The sequence below is a fragment of the Rutilus rutilus genome (assembly GCF_951802725.1).
Source record: "Rutilus rutilus genome assembly, chromosome: 4".
NCBI lineage: Eukaryota > Metazoa > Chordata > Actinopteri > Cypriniformes > Leuciscidae > Rutilus > Rutilus rutilus.
In genome coordinates, this window is record NC_140212.1 from 18,080,653 (window position 1) to 18,103,214 (window position 22,562).

The following is a 22,562-nucleotide window of genomic DNA, read 5'->3' on the forward strand; positions in this document are numbered from 1 at the left end:
TATTTTTGGCTATTGAGCAGCATCAAAATAATCTAAATATTTCCCTTTCTATGTGAAAAGCTGTCAACAGCGGAATTTTTGCTATGAAATATCATCTTCAATGTCACGCCGATGAATAATCACAAAACAATGACAATAAATATTAAACGGGCGAAATTCTTCACTTTTATTCATTTATTTATTTGATTTACAGCATTTTATTCCCTGAAGTCCACTTTAATAATGCTAGTCACAGACATAATCACCATTTCCACTTTCTATACATAATTACATGAACGCAAACCTTTCAAGCTAAGCAAGATCAATCTCACGTCATTGCATTCTCACTGTATTCTCGGTTTTGCAACAAGAAGTGCTATAGCTAGCATTAGCATCAACAGTTTTCGTTTTCAGGTCAGCTACTGTCATGATACAGCAACAGTTTGAAGAGAATCTTGCTAAGCTAGCTAGTTAATGTTAGTTATAAACTGTAATTTACCGCTATAGTAGCTACTTGAATTAAGGAGCTCGATCATATATGGGGAAAGCTAGCTGTTAGCATTCCCATTCATCTCAACAACAGTGTCAAGTATTGCGTTTCACGAGAAACGTCTCGCAAGACATTTACTCTCACTAGCAAAACATTTGCGTCCTCTCACAAAACTATTCCAAAGTCTTTTGGGTCAACACACAGTTTCTTGGAGGAACGTAAAAGTTCAGCAAGAGAAGGCAAAGGCATTGAAACATAAATAAATAAAAAAATCTTCACCACATCCCTTTAGGGGTTCTGTGAACCTCCACGTATCAGCATAGTTCACTGACGTTCATTAGGCTAGGCTACTTTGCGGAATACTAAGTAGTAATTGCTATGTAAATGTGGGCGGTCATTTGTTAATGAGCTCATGTTTATGACATTATAATCATAATACTCAACCCAGGCTCATTGGGAAAATGTCTGCAAATTTCTGTTGCTTCATGCACGTTTCTCAACACTTTGTCCAGTGAAATGTCCAGTGAGTGGCTAAAAGGATTCCAAACCTGATGAATATGAATCTGGCAATGTTGGTTATAATGGTTTCTATATGTATTGCTGTAGTTCAGGAATGAAATGCCCAGTGAGCCTAAATTGTGAATATTTCTTTATTCCTGCGGCTTAATTTCCCTGAATGGGTGAACTGAGGTGGAAGTTTACATGGTGGACGTGCTTTGCATGTGTGTCTAATGTTAAAGGTCGAAAAGTATTTTCAATTGGTCAACAAGTTTTTCTGACAACTGTCAAACTCATCTCCACACACGCGTGCACACATACATGACAAAGATGACGGAGGCCATAGGCTCAACCCTAAGGGGAATTTTCTTTTCTTTCACCCATACCTTATAAACAAATGAGCGATTCTCTCTCTTCAGCTTGAAGGAAGCATTCCTCTGGGTATGAGGCTGTCAACCTGACACTCATGTCTGGACTAGTTCATCTGTCCTGTGTGTGTGTGTGTGTGTCTGGGCTGAACTAAAATAGTTCAAATCCTGCTATATTCTGCTCTATTTTTGAGATCAACCACCCAGAATACATTTAAACCATATGTGTGTGTGTATTTTGATAATGTGTACATACTGTATATCCTATGTGTGTGTGTGTGTCTGAAAGAGGTTAATGGCTTAGTCAGTAACTGGTCAAACCCAATAGAGGTGTTTGACGATTGATGGACCTGTATGGACTGTGCGTATGTGTGTCTGTGTGTGTGATTTTCTAGATAGGACGACAGAGAGAGAAGCCGAGTGAGAGACTTCTTCCATCGGCAATGCTAGTGCACTGCACACACACTCATTGTGACACCACATCCTCTTCTCTTCCAGTAAAATCTTATGTAACATGGGCACACACACACATAACCCCCACTCTACAGCAATTACTACAATGAGTCATGAATGCCACAGGTCATGACACCACAACTGGTGTTAAAGCTTATTTAATATTAGTTTAATATCAAACTCAAAATGTAGTTAAGGGAATTAAAATTCAATATTTCACGTAATTCCAAAATCACATAGTTCTCTAGTCTCATTCGAGCTTGTAATTCAGACATGATGCATGAATAGTGTCATTGGTGGCATGCCTAGTGACGATTGTAACTGACCATTTTATCGCAAACAAAAACTACATTTAATTTTTTTTTGTTAATTGAAAAACAGTAAATAACATAAATGGGATTCAAATTGCGAAACCGGAAGTCTACAAAACAAAACAAATGTAAACTGTAAAAAATCTTGGTAACACTTAACAATAAGGTTCATTAGTTAACATTAGTTAATGTATTAACTAATATGACGATGAGCGATACATTTGTTACAGTATTTATTCATCTTTGTTAATGTTAGTTAATAAAAATACAGCTGTTCAAATACAAATACAACCTTTGATTTTATTGAAATTAATATGAACTAAGATTAATAAATGCTAAAGAAGTAGTGTTCTTTCTTAGTTCATGTTAAACTAAGGTAATGTTAACTAATGAAACTTATTGTAAAGTGTTACCAAAATCCTTTTCGAAATTGTAAATAAAACAAAGAATATACAATTTCAACTGAAAAAGTTCTTTCTACTTTTGTTTTTTTGTGTGGTTTCTTTATAATTATGTGTAAAATTTACTAGCAATTAGAAAATCCAAATGTCAGAGTAGTTTTAGATTTTGAGATATTATAAACATTTTCTCTACAAATATTCTCAAAGCAGTTGAAATAGCAGTCTCTTTTCTTCTTTAAGTCTGTGTACGTGACAGGCCACTCTGTGCTGTCTAACTGATTTAGATATTAAGGTCTGAGTCACTGTACGCATACACATTCGCATTACACAAGTCACATTGGCAGTATCCTCCTCCCAGATCTCATAAATATTAATCCCCCGTGAGCTCATTAGCATGGCCACGCTGCGCTGCACTGCCATCTAGTGAGACACTTCCTCTCATGAATATTCAGAGCGTGGGGGGGCCCAACGGTCGTTAGAGGAGAAAAATCGGGAGACAATACCCCAATCAGGGATGAGGGACGGGACTTTGTGTGCGAATGTGTAATTAAGCAGAGCATTCAGACTCTTTTATGGTGTTTCTGTTTAGAGGCTCTCGTTTATTCCAGCAAAGTGTATGAACTGGGCTAGATGAACAACAAATGCAAATATTTTAGTGAAACGCACAAACATAAGCAAAAATATGAGGCTATTCCACCGTGAGGGTATTAGTGATGTGGCATGGCGTTTGTTTAAACGCATTATGCTAATGTATTACCGGCTTACGACAGGATCCTCACATTGTAGGTGGGACGTGGTGTTTTTGGATTTCCCGTTTTATGTTTGTAAATTTACATTGTGTACGGGAGGCTTTGTGAAATGTTCCACCGGCTGTTGGGGGCCGCTAGCGTTTTTGTGCGCGTACGTAATGTTAGACAGCTGTTTCTCGATCCAGAACATCTGTGAGGTATTAGGATTGTGAGTAACAGTAGGGCAGCACTCCAAGGTCTCACGCCTCATATCACTCAGCCTACACGAGGCCTCACCGTGGAGCAGGTCCAGGTGCCTCCCCCTAAAGACGGAGATGGGGTCCTGTGGCGCAGCTCGTTCAGAGGGCTGCCTAACGAACCTTTCACAAGGCCTCACCTCGGGTGGCTCATTCAGAAGCCTGCAAATGATGTTCTGTTCAATGGAAACAAACACTAGCCGGCTATTGTGAAACGAGTATGGTTATGAAGAGAGAAGTCGAGAAACAGTATGGCTTAGCAATTCATGTAATTGATTTCATAGGATTGGTGTGTACCGGTATTTGCAGCAATATTCAGTATTTACATCTTCATACTCGTATGTATAATTAAAAAAATATATATATAATTTACGATTTAAAACTATACATTTAAATTTACAGAGTATATTCAGAATTGATAACATAATCAAGATTAACTATCCAGATTTACACATTATATTCAGAATTTGCAACCTTATAATCAAGTTGTATGTTTATGCAAATTTGTAATTATATATTCGGAACCACAGCTAGTTCTGTTGATCACAAATCTAAAAATGTACAAATAAGCTGATATATTGAATGTTCTAGCATTACTCATTAGGTTTAGCCTGGGTTTCCCCATGCTGCCTTGCGCGCAGCGTGATTTTATTCACGCTGCTAGGCAGCCTGGACACCATGGACCAGATTTTCCCCTCAAAAAGGGAACCAATCACAGAACGGGGAGGGAGCAGCAAGACGATGACGACGTCTATGCGACACACCGAAGTAGTTTGTTTATATCTATGGATCCAACATGGCAGCAGACGCGAAGTTACCTTTCGATGCAGCCTTAGATAGTGTTCTAAGTAGTTTAGTCGCTGAACGCCATCGTGTACACATAAATCTTTGACCCATCGTCTTCTTCCTCGTCGAATTTCTGTCGCTCTACATACGTCATCTGGTATAATTGAAACGATTGGCTATGAGCTAGTAAAAGTGAACAGTTGGATCAACTTAAAAAATTACTTCAATTGGTAACACCTAAAGAAATTAAGTTTTCTCAACTTAAATTATCACGTTTTATTGTGAAAAACGTGATAATTTAAGTTGAGAAAACTTAATTTCTTTAGGTGTTACCAATTGAAGTAATTTTTTTAAGTTGATCCAACTGTTCACTTTTTACAGTGGCCGCATTTGATAGACATTCGTAGCCTACGCCCAATAAACGGCTCTGGGCATTCGTAAACCACGCCTCAAATACGAGAAAATGAACATGTGGTTCCCAGACCAAACTACCGTTCTGTGACGTTAGCCAGGCTACATTAGGTTATTCACTTATAATCAACATTATTTTGATATCAACAGCTTTTTAATTTTGAATGATGTATTTTTAAATACCTTAAACATACTGTACAACTACAATCAAAAGAGTATTAACTTTGTATTTAGATTTACACAATATTTACAGAACCTAATCAGAATTTACAACTTTGATTTCATCAAATTCACATCTTAAAAGGAGTCATTTCATGTGCATTCTAAATCGTAAAGGCAAAATAAATTGACTGAATGTGATTTGAACATCACACTGGAAATGTTAGAGCTATGCTTTGCAGATGTGCAAAGAGAAAACACATAGAATATGTGCCATCATCAGGGTGACGCAAATAAGAAAGATGCTTTTGACTTTTCCATTCAAGTTTTATGTGTTAATGTGTTTTTGGTTTGTGTAAAAGGTTTTTGGTCCACTTGAATATTTTCTTGGAAGGACATATTTGCAACGTTTTCTCAGCTGAACGGTCGATATTGATGTTGAAAGAACAGTGCGTCTATCTATTTTCCCAGACGTCAAATTGAATACGGCATCTGGCCTGACCAAAGTCTATAGTCCCACAGTACTATTTCTTTTCAGTGATCTGTCTCAATGTGATCATTTTGAATGGTTCTTATGAAAGGCCTAATAATCAGTCTACAGAAAAAAAAAAAAAAAAAGAGGACAAGAGAGAAAACAGGCCCATTCAGATTTACAAAATACATCAATCTATACAAGGGACAAACCTGAATACTTGTAATAAACCTTGAAGGTTTATACTTGCGATATCCAGGGACTATTTTTTCATGTTTCTTTCTTTCTCTCCCTCTTTTCCTATTCCTCTCTCAGAGTTGGATTATAAATAGTGTTGATTGACAGGTCTGCTTGGATGGTAATTAGAGCGGTTGCTGGGGTGAAGGGGGCGGGTCAGTCTCTGTGGTGATAATGAGGCCGGGTCCCACACGGGCCGCCATGACGGTTCGGTAACCGTTCTCTTGTGCTGCCATCCCGGCTCCCATAATTATCGGTTGTTTTCTCTATGAGAACATAATCGCCACGGAGAGATGCAATTAGCTGACAACCGATTCCGCCCCCACCCCACCCCCCCTTCCTCTCGGCTCCCCCACTGCTGTTAAGACCCCCGGTACCGAGAAAAAAAAAAAAAAAGGGAGTGAGAAAAGAAATGGTTTTGATGCAGCTAGCTAAGAGGCAGTCAGTCATTCAGCATGAGGGAATCGGTGATTGCACACAGGAGCTAATTACACAGTCACATGTTCGTTCACTTCCTTTTCTCTTTGTTATGCGATGGATGTTGAAAGAAAAAGATAAAAAGAGAGATTAGAGTATCTCTGCATCTAAGTTGACAACTGTATTTCGGATGGTAGCCCATAGGAAAGAAAAAGCACATAGGAGGTGCCTTAAACCCTACTGTTCTTCTGTTCAGAGACACCAAGGCCCTAAACATACTTAACTTTCAGGATGAAACTTTTTTTGACTCTAAAGAGATTTTAACTTTATATTCTTTATTCAACATTTAGCTTTATTCAACAAATAACATGCTTCAAATATAGCTATATATACAGCAGTATATTTTTTCTATATTTTATTTTATTACAAAGTGTTAACAATATCTAAATATATTTTTTTAATACTTCAGTACAATATTTCATATATAGTGTGTATATATATATATATATATATATATATATACACATATATATATATATATACATATATATATATATATATATTATTTATTTTATTGTATATACAATGTATTTAAAAATATCTAAATATAATATTAAATATATTAATAATATACTATAATATAATATAATATAATAAAATAAAATAAAATAAAATAAAATAAAATAAAATATAATATAATATAATATAATATAATATAATATAATATAATAACTTAAAAAAATTCAAGAGAAAAAAATAAGAGAAAATTCATTGCAAAATTATCATTTGGGAATGAGATTAAATTGAGAACAAATGGAGACTACCTCACGTCTCCTGAGACTTGTCTTGCGTTGCACCATGGGAATTTAAGTCATTGTGTTTCTTTTTAGCACAAGCCCCTGTTACCACTTCGGTAATGCAAGAATGAGTTTGCCCAAGCCTTCGCATCTGCATTAGCATACTTTCATAAAGCATGTTCCTGTACACTTACATTAACACACAAACAAAAGTACTTTCCCCCCTATAATTCTTACTAATACACCAAAATAACACTCCCCTTTCCTCCCTTCCCTGTCATATCCTCTGCTCTATATCTCTAGTTCATTTCCTCACGCTCCAGAGGTGTTTTGCCATCCTTGTGAATTTCAGAGTGTTCTTTTACACTTCATCTGCATATAAAGTCGCATGAAAATCACTTTAACCGCAAGCACGCAGACACACACGACTTTTGGCGAACAGATGAATGCTGAGGTAATTCTGGGTGTGGTGCAAGAGAGAGAAGTTGGGGGATTCGATTAACAATATTTGGCTAATTAAACCCATATGCACATCCATTACATCATCATGTTCCTGGAAAACACAGATCTTGGATGGGGAAACATGTTTTTCTTTTGGAAACCCCATTTTATGTTAGTTTTTTTTTTAACACACAAACAGTGGGCGGGAACTGATAAGCGGGTTTGGCAATGGATTCGAGGTAGACGGCATATTAACTTGAAACATATGGAAACAATGCTAGGAGGGACTGAGGGATATTTATATGCTATGATGGATATTTACTTCAGTCAGTTGTTGAGTTTTGAGAAAAATCTCCTTTGAATTTAGTATTTTGTCATGTCATATTCGCTCATTTTACTGTAACGTCCACAGCATTTTCCGAGGGTGACATATTTTTTTTCCTTTTTCTGAATGCCCTTGAAAACTCACAAGCTGTCTGTCAATCAGCCAGTTGCCGGCGGTAACCCACAGTGCATCGGTTTAACGACAGAGAGGGTACCGAACTCCGGCACCGGCTTTGAGTTTCAGTGTGCCGCCCTGAGGAAGAAAGCTCCTCTCCAGATGAGACGTGACAATTTATTCTTAACAGAATTCCCGATGAAAAATAGGTGTAGCTATTTCAGGATCAGCAGTTTATCAAAAAAACTCTCAGCAGCTCTCTCTCTCTCTCTCTCGCTCTTTCGATGTGTCGTCTCATAGCCGTGGGGCTGGGTTTAATGGCCCTCAGTCACAGATCTTTACCAGCCTCAACTCTGCACCCTCGACTCTGAGAACACCTTATATTTCTCGATCTCTTTCCCTGTCATCTTGCTTTCCGCTCGTAATAAAAAATTCTGAAAAAAAAAAATACGTTAAAATCGGCACAGCCTGAGCTTCCTCTTTCTTCTTTCTAAAAATCCAACCATCCTCGTCTGCTGCTGTCCTTACATTGGACGCTGGCTTCAGATGCATCAGGCCTTGAATGGTACTGGAATGCTGTTTGAGCTTGTCATTAGCACTGTTCTGAAACCCTACTGCCTACATAGGCAGCTACCTTCTAAGAGGGCATGCTAACTGAAATGGAACCGCATAAATTATTGATTTAGAACAGACTACATAGGCAGCCCTATAAAAAAAGAGCGCCTCAAGAGCCAATTAAATCCAATGAAGTTTGACGTTAGCATGTTGCTCAGCTAAAAACACAAAACTTTAGTATAAATCGACATAACAGAGGCAAATATTGGGTAAAACTGTTTATTTATAATTAGATTAACCTATTGTAACTGTTTGCTATTGTATATCGTAAAATATAAATAGATTTAAGGCCGACAACTCTATGGATTCGTCCGCCATCTTGGATAAAAAGGCAGCATCCAACTTGAAATGGTTCCTCGTAAATTACTTGAATTCAAGCGGTCTAGGTAGGCAGCAATAAAATGCAAGTTAGCATGTTGCTAAGCTAAAAGCATGACACTCTAATGAACATAAAAACTCATAACGTATACAAATGTTGGACAAAATAGCCCATTTTTATTTAGATTTAACCATATTGATACTTTTTCAGTATGAAACAACATTTCTCTGAGCTCGTCCGCCATCTTGGACATTTTTTTTTCCCACTGAGCTCATTGCAGTGCATTCTGGGATTGCCTTCTCTATGAAGGATACACATTTTTTTAAGCCAAACCTTTGGAACGAAAGTCAGAAGTACACCTAAGATGCCTTAAAATATGGTCTAGGTAGGCAGCTCACTTTATTATATGGTGAAGTTATATTAAACATTATTGAGAGCATACATGGAAAAGGTCATGAAGGTATATAATGTATGAGTGTTGTGTTTGTTGTCCAGCGACCAACCCAAGGTCTCAGTAAAAAAAATAAAAAAATATGAGTAAAAAAAGGATAGCATTTCTGCTTTGTGTGTATGAAACAAACAAAAAAAAAACATCACATCAATATCACAGTCAACACACTATTGAACAGCCAGAACTGAATACAAATAATTGACAGAGAAAGAGAGACAGTCTTACCTCTGTATAGTTCCAGTCAGATCACTTGCGTCCTGCCTGTGAGAGAAAAAAAGAGAAAATTAAATCATTAGCTCAGTGAAAGTCAAATACATAACCATTTTGGTAAGCAATGAGCAGTTACAATTACACATTTGGCAGACACTTTTATCTAAAGGGACATACGTTGCATTTTAACAATTCATGCATCCCCTGGTAATCGAACCCATGATCAAAGGTGATGTTAGTTCCATGCCCTATTGTTTGAGCTCTAGTGATACTGGTAATAAATCAGGGCCAATTCTGCTTAAATTGACATAAATAACAAAGAATTAAACAATAAACAAAAATGATATTAAAATGTTTGTTTGTTTCTAAATTCTAAATGGGTTATTTTAGCCATTTATCATTCTATTTAAATTAATAATTAATAATTAATAATTAATATGATTTCTTTAAAGAAAACAAACACATTTTAATATTTAAGATATTTAACATAGAACAAATACACAAATGAATAAATATAAACATTTAAATAAATAAATCGATCAATAAATGAACGAACAGACAAACAAACAAACAAACAAACAAATAAATTAATACAATTTATGAATAAAATGTATATGTGTGTGTGTGTGTGTGATAGTACTTAAGTTTATGTGGTTATTTCTGCAGGGAGCTCTCATGCACTGCTTTAGCTGCAGGTGCATTCAACATCTGTACGATAACATTCACTTCACTGCTGTCTACATTACACACACACACACACACACACACACACTACACCCCCTTCTCCCCCGTCTTTCTCTCACACGTCCAATCATCCACACCCTCTGTCTCTTTCCCATCCCTCCATTCTCCTGTCATTTCAGAGTGTTCGGCTTTTGGGAAAACATGAGTGCTGAATGTTTGAGGCGAAGGGTGCCTGTATTAATGTCTCTCGCTCTCTCTCTCTCTGTCTCTCTCTTTCTCTCTCTCTCTGAGGAGAAGCAGACGGACATATGGAGCGTCACAAGCCACTGAGCCCAAGAGAAGTGGAGAAGAAAAAAATGGACAGCAAGAGAGAGAGTGTAAGAATAGTACATTGTGAGCACCTCTTTCAGACTTCTCTGACATACATATATATATATATATATATATATATATATATATATATAAACATCCCCACTGACAATAACAAATGGCTAATATAGCACTTCATTAGCAACCAGTTCCTGTATGAATCATAATTTACACATTATGCTGACTGAGGCAAATGGTTTTGCACTGTAAACTTAGTGTAATACAGAAGTATACAGATCCAGTATATCCTCTTATTTTATTTCCCACAAAATATAAGACGTGGGTACAGTACAATTCTAAATTGTCATAAGTCACAAAAGTCATATTGAATGAATGAAAGTAAATAAATAAATAATTACAATATATAATATAATATAATTAATACAACACAATATAATATAATATAAGATCATTTGTTTCAGTAAATTTTCATTTCTATATTACTGTATTTTTACAGTATTCTATTCTCACTGTAAAAATTGCTACAGTAAAATGTAATGATTTTTAAAAGTAAAAACAGCATAAATTAATTGATTTTCATATTGGAGGAATGCATTATATTAATAAAAAAATGTAATAGTAAAATTTCCCTGAAAATGAAGTCACAATGCAAAAATAATAATAATAATAATAATAATAAAAATATATAGTCTTATTTTAGATTTTTTTTTTTTTGTAAAATATGAGTTTCATCCATGTATGTGTTTGTGGCAACATGCATGCTTTTCTGTTTGTGGGAATAAATCAACTGAATAAAAACCAGCAATCACTTTGTGCGACCTTTACAATTGCGTTTACGAGAAAAAAAAACAACAAAAAAACAACATCCAGTACCATTTCAAAACTGGCGTGAAAAGGCAGACTGCTGCACTCACAGAGCAAATCAATTGCGGCCAATTCACCATGGCTAATCTTGGCCCTCATTCAACATGGCACCCAAGCTCAGGTAATCAAAATGAGCTCTGCGCTCTTCTTAGCACCAAACAGCCCACTCCAAATTGTTTTTCTTTTCTTTTTTATGCTTTTTTTTGTTGTTGCTTCGTATCCCTCCGTTCCCCAACCGCTGAGCTCCTGCTGTGTGTATGAAGAAAGAGACCGTGCCTCCCACCGCATGTTAATAAATTGGTCCCCTGTGGACAACGGGGAGGAGGTGCGCGGTCATGATTCTGAAAGCTTCCGGTGAAACGGGCGCTGTTTGATAACAGCTGCCGTCAGCGCTGTTGAATAACAGGATGGCAGCTATACACTTATTAATGGTGAATTATTCCTTTATTCCGGCCCAAATGAGAGGGATGCAGAGGGATAGCATATGCCGGCACTGGTGATCAGAGCAAAGGTGGGCTGGAGGTTACTTTCCATTTCAAAGAGCCACACAGCGAGAGGTCTGTCCACGGTTTCTGCCGTATATACCGTCGCATTGAGCTTGACTGAGATTGAATTCTGCAAGGCCTTAACACAGCTGTTTTCTCACACACACATTTTTTTTTTTTTTTCAGTCTTCTCCCCCTCCAACATGTAAACGGTGGTGAGAAATTGGGGTTTAGAAAAGACAGAATATACATGTTGTTTTTTTTAAGCTCCAGTTCCACTCTGAACTGACATTTTTAGGGGCATTTTGGGTAGAGTAACAGGAAATTATTGGGAATAGGCACAAAAAATGTGATCAGAACAGGTTGCAGGCTGGACTCAAACACACATTACCCACCAGAGCACCAAGGCTGATCATGTCAGAGGAATGTGTCATACTGCACACAACACAACCTGATCTCACGGGAAAACGTACAAATTCTACGAGGTGGCTAATTCGTACGAATTCATACGACCTCACTAGTACGAATTTTTGCAAAATCGTACATATTTTACGAATTGCCCAATTCGTATGAATTCATACGAATGACCTACCCCTGACCCCGCCCCTAGACCTACCCATCACGTGGGTTTAGACAAATCGTACAAATTCGTACGAGTGAGGTCGTACGAATTCGTACGAATTAGCCAACTTTTTATCATTCGTACGAATTCGTACGAATTGGTCGTGAGATAGTGTTGCACAACACCAACAGAAGTGGTAATATAGTATTGTACACACACAAACTTAGCTTTACCAGCCTAAGCTATACAGTAAAGTATATATATATATTTTTTTAAAGAGCTTAGCCTAAGCTAGTTTGCTGGTCTTAACAAATGTTACTGGTTAACAGTGCTAAACTCTTTAGTTTATGGGCATTTTTCCCTATTGAATGAACTATATGTACATACATTTGGCACTGGGGTTGTCGCAGTATATTCTAGAAGACATACAATACTGCCCTTCAGATGAAGTATCTTATAAGGCAACGTGATGTGGCTGCATAGCTTTTGGGACAGCTTTCGTGTCGAAACTTTGCCTATGAGGCCTTAAAATGCTTAGCAGGTTCACTAGGTTTAATAACACACAAATTTTGTTGCAGTGTGCAGCAGAAACGAAGAGGTCCAAGCAGAACGTCTACTTCAAATAAATAAATAAATAAATAAATAAACCTTACAATTCGGTAGCTAAATTCTGAAATACATGTCTGAAAACACTTTGCTCCTTTAATATGCCGCTAGATTCCAACAGAAAATTACCTTATTAAAAAAAAATGGAGGGTGGTATAGATGGAAATGAAACATCTCCCCTCCTTCCCTGTCTCTATCTATCATTCTTTCTTTCTAACTGTGCCTGTTTCCATCTCCTCTCATCTGTAATCATTATCTCTTTTTCTCCAACAGCCCACCATCTGTGTGCCGGCGTCTCTTTTACTCATTCCGCGCTTTACTTCTCCGTCTATCTATCTGTCTCTCGCACAAACACACTCACATCCTCTCTCTTATCAAAGCCCTTGTGCAACAGAGTGTATTTTGCAGTATGTGCTTTTCTTGCTTGAGAAATTCATCATGTTTTTGAGTGATAATGCACTAGCTTAGACAGGTGGAGTGTTTTAAAGTACTCTAGACTAGACTAGAGCTGACAGCAGTTACTAAACTCGGTCCTTGTTGGAATAGGAGGGGTTTTAAATAATTGATTTATTTAAATGCATTTATATATATACCACTCGTCACTTTATCACTGCGTGACAGCACATAATCAGAATATGGGTGTTTAATGTATAATTATGTGGAGAAGAATTTTGGACCAATGAGATTTGCCAGTGGGTGGGGCTACACAGCATAATGCAAGGAAAATAGAAACCAATAAACCACTAAAAAACACATTTCAATGATCAAGAAAAAGAGATCATTTGTATTGCTTGTTGCTGTATAGTGTTAGTGCTGTTTAGGACACGATCGCTTGCAGTGGTGTTTTATTTTAGAACGAATCAGCATTTTTGAACGAATCTGTAACGTGAACAAATCTCGTCCACTTCCATGGACTGACTCATTTTTTTGAAAGACCATTTCAGAGCAGAGTGTGAATGAGTATTTCATTGACCTACTGAACGGAATGTTCAATTATGTTTTATTATAATGTGTTGAACGAACTGAACAAACTGTGGACATCTTGGTTTGTGAACTAAATGAATGACCAAGGTTTAGTCGACAAACTGAATGAACTGGGACATCTCTTTCGTGAACTAAACGAACGAACGAGGCATCTTGTATTGGAACAAACTGAATGAACCTGCACAACACGAAGACTGCTTAAACACATTTCTGGACTGTGTATTTTGTGGTCAGTTGAGCCTCGGGTTGCAATGCCTGTTTGATTTGAGTTAGGTAGACCGAAGCTGATACTCTTTCTGGGTGACTGGCACTCAAGAGAGACACGTTTAACCTCTTGTGAGGAAGGAAGCCACTGACCCATGACACCCTCATCTCTTCTGACAAGATTTAAACTCTTGTTAAAGTTCTCCCAGTATTTCCTACTCAAAACACAAGGAGATGTTGCATACAACAATCCAAACGAGAAATCTGAAATCTTCAAGACTGAAAGGCTTTTTCCAGCCCAGAATAGCTTGTCTTGGCTGAAAATGAATGGAACGGGTCCAGTTTGGGTGGTAAAAATAGGAATTTACACATATTTATGACAATAACCGTGAAACAGACAAAAGAAAGCTACAGTATCATCAGCCGCTATGAAGGTTTTGGTGTAATAATGTCGACTGTTTCGTTGTTCTGATTTAGACATTTCAGACAGCACCTTCGATCACTGCCAAGTGACTAAACCCCTTTCCTTTTCCTCTGTCTCATTTTATTAGTTTGTCTGAGAGAGTGCAAGAAACAGAGAGAAAGGGGGACAGACAACAAACTTGTCTAGGAAGTTCAACGCCAGGCTCCATTTGACACGAATTGCTCAAAGGGTGAATTTACTGTTCTAAGCCCAGACCCTATCAATCTAACACACATCGGAATTATACAGCGGGTTACATAACCTTAAGCAACAGATTAGACAACACCATTCATCAATCAACTGCACCCTCCCTTTCTCATAAGCTCCATTACCCACAAGCCCTCACAGATCTCAGTTTATGAGGCATTATGAGCTATTAAAGTCTGTTGCTAAAAATCCATAAACATAAACGCTGTATGTGTACCACTTATAAATGAAGACGTGCACCTTATAAAGAGCTGTAAGAGAAAGAACACACACACACACACACACACACACACTGTGGCTACAGAACAGTCGTTTCAGCTGTTATGAGACTGGCATACATAAAGTCAAACTGTCCCAGGACACATGGCTAATGAGAAACTGGCTACAATATCAATTCATCCCCTCCAGAGAGAGAAAGAGACAGACAGAGAACAGACCCACACACCAACCTAATTATGATTATGACATTTAAATTAAAGGTGCTTTTCCATGCAAAAGTGTCTGTCGCAATGATAGGGTATTGTAGGCGGCTGCAAGCTTTTAAGGTGGTTGATTGGGTACTCTGGGTAGTTGCTAAAAAAAATGTTGTGCATTACTATGCAGTTGCTAGAGTGTTTCTAAGTGGTTGCTAGAGTGTTCTGACATTGTGTCTACTCGTGTCAAAGTGTCCCGACAAAGAATTTTGTCCCGTTCGAGGAAGTAGCGCAACCGCATGGAGTTCGCCGGAAATAGAACTGAGTTGCTTGGGTGATTCTAGGTCAGGGGAGCCCAATCCTGCTCCTGGAGATCTACTTTCCTGCAGGGATCGGCTTTAACCCTGATCCTACACACCTGTCTGTAATCATCAAGTGTTCCTGAGGAACTTATTCAGCTGGCTCAAGTGTGTTAGATTAGGGTTGGAGCTGAACTTTGCAGGACGGTAGAGCTCTGGGAACAGGATGAGGCACCCCTGTTCTAGGTGGTTCCTTGGGTGTTCTAGGACGTTTTCCAGGTACTCTGGATGGCTGCTAGGTGGTTGTTTATGTCAAAGAGTCTCCATGTCAAAAGAGCCCATCCCCAAGTCTCTATGATATTCTGGTGCTACTTAACTCTATGGAAATTTTAATCTATTTCACCTATCAAATGAAAATCGTAAATGAGATTGCTTTTTAAAATAAAAGCACAACCCTCTTCGAAGTTCTGCCGGGAAGACTCAATTACTACGTCACCTATTGCCTTCACTTCTATCCAATCATATTCTTATGCTCACTGTATAAAGCTCTGTACTTACACATGTTTGAGTTCGCAGATACTGAAGCGACGATTACCCCCATCCTCCCCACCACCACCAGGATGGTCCTGTCCATACCTCCCGGGGGGTCGGCTGCGCCCCTGCCTTCGTCATCAGGCCGGAACTGCAGATCCGATACCCTCGGATTATGCACTACGGACGGGGCCTACGCCAAATGACTTTGTATATTATCAGCTTGCTGAGCTGTCAATAAATGTACGATTTGTTGAAATAATTCTCCCGAGTCTTTCTGGTAGAACTACAGGTTAAGATTTTATTTAAGCAGAGCGAGGGGATAGTATATACACGTGACGTGTTCTTGCATTCAAAACAGCTAGACACAACACAGTGCAATAGAGAAGAATGCAGGAGTCTTGACATGAAAGTTGACAGGGGCATCTTAAATACATGGCGCAAGAGACTGGAAACACAGCGTGGCACGTCACAACTTTCTAAGATGTCCGTCTAGTGCATGTTTACCCAGATCAACAATCAAAATATAGCACAGATGGACCACAAGAACCCATCCTGTGTGAAAGGCCCCTAACAGCGCATTTGATGCTATGAAATGGGTTTGCCATTGAGTGCAGGACTGTGTGTGTGTCTGAGTGTGTTGCTTGGTAGACAGATGTGCCCCAGCAGCTGTTCTAGATGCTCTGGCTCTCACACACACTCACACACACACACACACACACACAGCAGTGTATCACCTGATGGCAGAAGGCTGGTCCGCAGCCAAACACTGATCCTGCCAAAAAGTGTCGCTGCCAAATAATGACCCGGCAGAATAACATACCAATTCTTACGCTGCTGTGGAAAAACAAGCAAAGCATATGTACGTAGCCACCATATGTGATACATTTTGTTTTGACCTCTTTGTTCTGACTATCAATGACAGTGAGTTGAGCAGCCTCGAGCGTCTGCCCTAGATGAAGTGTGTGAGAGTAGTTATAAAGAAGCTAAGCCTTTGGGGAGCTGCTGTTAGCATCACACAGTTTTAGCACTGCATTAACTGTCCTAGTTCTTCTCTAATGTATGCACTAGCGTCCAACACAGCAACGCTAACATTCAATACCCACTCGCTAAATTGTATTGCTCAGAGCTCGCTCTTTCATAGCTCAGGAGATTTCACAAATCCTCAGTTATGTTTAAAATGAAGTATAAACTTAGTATCTTATACAATTCTTTAGGAGCAGTGGTGTTATAGTGAACTAAAACCGATTCAAATTTGTTTTCGTTAATTGAAATGTGTAGTGAAATAGTGCAATTTATAACAGGTAGAATACAATTTGCACAATTTAGCGCATATACCTAAACTTTTTGGGTGGATGCTACCATGCAAGCTTATTTGTTGTTGTCACCTAATGAACTTTTCTGTTTGTATTTACGTATATTAGGCCATGGTCTACCAATCGTTTAAGAAATCTACAAGGCATGAACAAGGTCATTTATGGGCTTGAATCAAGGATTTAACATCTTGTCATTGGTTGTATGTGGCTCCTCTGTTGCAGGCCCAATGTGGGAACCTTGTTTTAGAGGATAGGACACATGTGAGATTACTGTTGTATTTTCTCCCAATAAAATATATTGGAAGCCAATGTCTCCATTTGTTTTCATTGCTGTCTAGGAGAAACAAATGAGATATTAAAGAAATCTAATTTGTGATTTATTTTTTTCCTAGCGTGAGAGATATGTAAGGAAAGATTCATCCATAAAGCACTTGAGCAATAAGGGTCTGTTGAAATGGAGCAGCTGTGCGGTGTAACAGGAGAGCTGTGGAACGAAAGGAGAGGAGGTCCGAAGACATGCCAAGATTTCATTAACTGCCACAGTGGTCTGTATTCAGGCATGCTGGCATTGTAAAGCCCTGCTTCAGTCTTCACCTCTAAATGCAACAAGTTCAACAAACTGCTCTCACACCTTATTAACATGACACATGGGTGATAGGATGCATTTAGTGGCTCAGACTTTATAAATTGTGTGTTTAGTGGTCTGACTGAATAGTTTTTACCTAATAATCATTATCAACCAATAATATCATATGTACCTAACATGTTGTCACCGAAACAATCAAGTATTATGATGTCCTTTTCCCCGCCATTTCCGGAATTTTCCGTCTTTCTTTGTTTTCACTGTTATGTGAAGGTGCCGCTATTACGCAACTTTTGAGTACTGTTAAGAGTACTGAATCTCCGGATCAAAACACAGGCGGAAAAAGAAGCAGAACCAAGCGATAAAACCATTGCTTATGCACAATCTTCTTTAAATAAAAAATAAAATAAACGTGATTTTCTCAGGGTTTTGGTCAAAATATTGCTTAAAGTGTTTTTTTTTTAAAAACTTTTTTTGTTAAGCAAAGGGGTTTTGTTATTTCTTTTGATACACTGCATGTTCAGATATTCATACAACAAAATATTCTGAGGGCCATGAAAGTTTTATGAAAATTATCAAAAGCACTGACAATGGTTGGCAACATAACAAAAAACCGCTGGCGAGAAAATGTTAATTTGTATTGCGAATGGTGTTTTATGTTGTCTCTAAGGGAAATACAGTACACACTCAGGCTTCAATGAAATAGATAAAAGACAAAGAAAAATGATGTTGTCATTTACTTACCGTCATGTTGTAAAGTCATACAGGTTTGGAATAAGATAAGATTAATAAATGATGACAGGGTTTTTATTTTTGGGAGAACTATTCCTTTTAGTTTTTAATACAAAAAGACTTACAATGATTTACTGTAATGCCGTTTACCCAAAAATCACTCAAGTAGCAGTTTAACCTCATTTCAAAGGACACAGTAAAGCTGTGTTTGAATGTGTCAGGGTCAACGGACTAGGGATATTGGATTTTACAGCAATGAATTAATAAATAAATGCATTTTCAAAATATTTTTTTTATATTATATTCTATAATTTTAACATTTTATCAAAAACAATTGTAACAAATTATTATTAATGTAAAAAGTAACAGTAATTGAATAAAATATATTGCATTTTTATTTATATTACATTGTTTTATTGTATATATATATATATATATAATTCAATTATTAAAAAGACAAAAAAGTTTTATCATCCCTAACACACATTCATAATCACGCACTAGCACAGATGCAAACACACTCAACCAGTTTGACTGATGTGTCATGTAATTGAAGAAAATGACTTGTGGTTATAATTAGCAACAATCAAGGTTATTTGGCTCCCACTTCACCATAGTCAAACCCCTGCACTACTGCCCTTTCTACACACATCACCTCCTTTAGTAATTCAATCTACTTTCCACTCATTTCCTCAAATTAACACTCATTTCTAACCTCTTTTCCCCCTATTACCCCAAAACACTGTAGAACGTGGACGGAAATGTTGTGATCAGGGTGTGTTCAGTTAATTACCCATACACAATTTTTCTATGCTCTCATCATTTTGACTTGTAGTGTATTTCTCAGAAATGAAAGCAAAAAAAAAAGAAGAAAACCCTGTGTCAATGCAGTCTTCAAAAGGTCTTGGTTCATGGGGCGACACATGGCTGCCGTGGTAACGGTTTTGCCATCTCTCCCCGAATGTGTGCATAAATGAGCGTGATCGTGAATGTCAGAGGTGTCCCACTGGGGTGAAATGTCAGTGTTAATCCTATTTAATAAACTTGTGCCACACGTTAATCTCACATTACCACTTAATCTGGCCCTCATATTGACGCCGTAATCCCGGCCCACTCCGCCAGGGACCGGGGCGATGAGCCGTGCGCTTGTTCTGCGAGGCGTCATTATGGCAAGAATGGAAGATAACGGGCTTGTAAAGAGATGTCAATGAGGTTGGCGGCAAATTGATATGATCATAACCGTTCGAGATCCGGGTCGGCACGCCATCAATCATGATGATGAAAAGCCGGCTAACGCCACAGACGGGCTAGTGTATTATCAGCGTGCGCTGAAGGACTGCTTTATCACACACACTCATCACACACTGATTTAAGCGCACACACAGCAGCACTATTCCAAAATTTAGTGAGCTTTCTACCTAGATAGGATTTTAAGGCATCATCGGCACACTGTAGACGCAAAAGTTTGCCACAGGCCTGTGAAATTGCTTTCTTGCTTCTGTTTAACAATTCAGTATGCAAATAGATGTGCAAATGAAGTTTAATGAGAATTCGTAATGCTATAAATGGAAGGTTTTTAAACTTTTATTCAAATGTCTTAAGTATTCAAACTCAAATAAACGGCACAATTTAGCTACCTTGCAAGCACTGATAAAATAGTGAGTGCTTGTTATTAGAGATAATTGTTTTGTTAGCTTAGCAACATGCTAACATCAAACTATTGGAAGCGTTTCAAATCTGTCATCTACTGTATGAAGTTCTGTATAGATTAGCATGCTGACCAAGAAGGTAACTACCTGCGTAGACAGCAAATATCTAGGCAGCTTCCTAGGGTTTGCAACAGAGCTAGTGATTCTTGCTTGAATCTGCTAGCATGGCACCAACCACATCTGCTAGCAGTGCGCCATGCCAACTTTCATTCCAGGTAAAAAAATAAAACTTTTTTTTTATATATATTTGCTATTTATTACCAACCTACTTGTATTGCCAATTAAAAGCAGAGAGCCTTGGTGTTTTTGCAGATATGTGTGTGTGTGTGTGTGTGTGTGTGTGTGTGTGTGTGTGTGGTTATGTTTGGCAGAAGCCACAGGCATCTGTAAACTACCTGCACAATTTTAATGGTGTTTTAATGAGGATGGGATTGACAGTGGATTGCGTTTTAACAAGAGAAAAGCCATGGAAACAGTCACTGACTGACTTCCCTGGTGAGAAGAAGGAAAAACCGCTGGCGACAGGACAAAACACACTTTTAATCCCGCGAGAGGTGCGAACAAATCAATATCAATTAAGGTGGAGGAGCAGACAAAATGGTCATCCTGCTTTGTTTTAACTAATGAAGTCTGCCGAGAATCCACAAACTGAGGCCCATAGCAACCAAGAAAACATACACACATTCACACTCGAACGTAATAACCCAAGTAAGCATTCAGGATTGTGATAAATAGTCCACGTAGAGCGGCCCGAAATGGGACACCAGTGCAAAAGAAAACAAACTTTCATGTCACACACATAACACACACTTCCCTGCAGGAGGGCTGAGCATATACATCATTAATGATGATTTTGATGTAAGTCTGTAATAAAATAAAGTTATGCTGCCACACACACACACACAGCTCGGAGTCTTAGACATCCATCAGTTCTGCTGGGTGATATCTCCTCATCTACATACTATGCAGGCTGAATGACAAACTAGAAGAGGAAGATGAGAGAAATAAGAGGAATAAGAGGAGTACGAAGAACAAGGAAAAATCAGCAAGCATAAAACTGGCTCCATCCGAAACATTACCCAGCCCTTCCATGCACAAACACACACTAAGAGTCTTTATGAGAACCAGACACATGTTTTCGGCATCACGCCAGTGAGTCGTTACGATAGGTGGGCGTTCGGTTCACACAATGATGTCATTGCATTATCGTCAACCGGCATATAACATAATGACTTCCAGATTTTTTTTTGTCTCTCTCTCTTACTGCTGTGTAAAAAAAAAAAATGTAGTAGACAGTTCTCTCAAAATATAATGTCATATTTTTTCCTTTAGAGTTTGAGGGGAAAAATATGACCCAGATATATATTGTTTGTGAGATTCATACTACCAGTGAGATTAAAACTGAAGGTGCCCAAACAGAAAACGTTGGTTCTTGTGCACAATCCACCAGACCACGTTTATGACACAATTACTGTACATACATATGTACTGTACGTACATTCAAATGCATTTGGAACACCAACGTGACTTCAAGTGCATTCAAAACATACCTAATTATCAGTATATTTAGGTATGGGATTCGAACCCATGACCCATTTGAGCTATAGAAATAAAATAAAATAAAAAAACATACAAAATGTCTCATCGTGGTACATGATATAACCTCACAAAATAATACTATTTGTTCATTTTTAGATTTTAGGAAGAAATGTGTCATGTTTTCATGACATTTACCCTTGCAGATAGATTTAAACTGGGTTGCCCACACAGAAAACACGCTGACGCACATGCACTATCCACCAGGTCACATCTGTAACATATTTACATGCATATTTATGTAAATTTGGAAAGACCGAAGTGACTTAAAGTGCAATCAAGATATACTTTTCATTAGGGCTGCACGATTAATCGCAATAAAACCGCACGCGATTTGGCAAAGGCTGCGATTATTTTAAGCGCAGCTTGTCAGTGGAGTGCGGCTGATCGGTAGTAAACACTGCCCCATTTGAACACCAGAGGGCGCTCTCACGCAAACACGCTAAATATGCCCCGCCGCAGAAGTACAATAACGGCGCATATCATTCCAGGAAATCCCTGTCGCTGTAGCTGAATAGTCAGAAGATTGAAACGCTTTGATTAAACATGACTTATAAATGCACGACTGCCTTATTCTGTGTCAGAAGCTCATCATCTCACAGAAGGAGGAGCTCAACTGTCCTTATGAAGTGAGTTTGGAGTAAATGCATGTTATTAAATGTTGCATGTTATTAAAACGAGGTTCATAAATGATTCTCGTGTTTGGAAAGATATTTGACTCGTGTTGTTTTTTTCAAATGCACGTTATAAGTGAC

The 22,562-nt window shown here is 38.1% G+C and overlaps 1 protein-coding gene across 16 annotated transcripts in view; it reads right to left on the reverse strand.

The window, feature by feature from the left end:
* The window catches only part of celf2 (cugbp, Elav-like family member 2), a 140,782-nt gene that overhangs the window by 93,396 nt on the left and 24,824 nt on the right, over nucleotides 1-22,562 (reverse strand). For all 16 annotated transcript variants that reach the window (XM_084407796.1, XM_084407800.1, XM_084407797.1 and 13 more), the window contains exon 2: nucleotides 9,255-9,290. In XM_084407796.1, coding sequence (XP_084263922.1) covers nucleotides 9,255-9,290 — 36 coding nt within the window. The remainder of the gene's footprint in view (nucleotides 1-9,254; nucleotides 9,291-22,562) is intronic.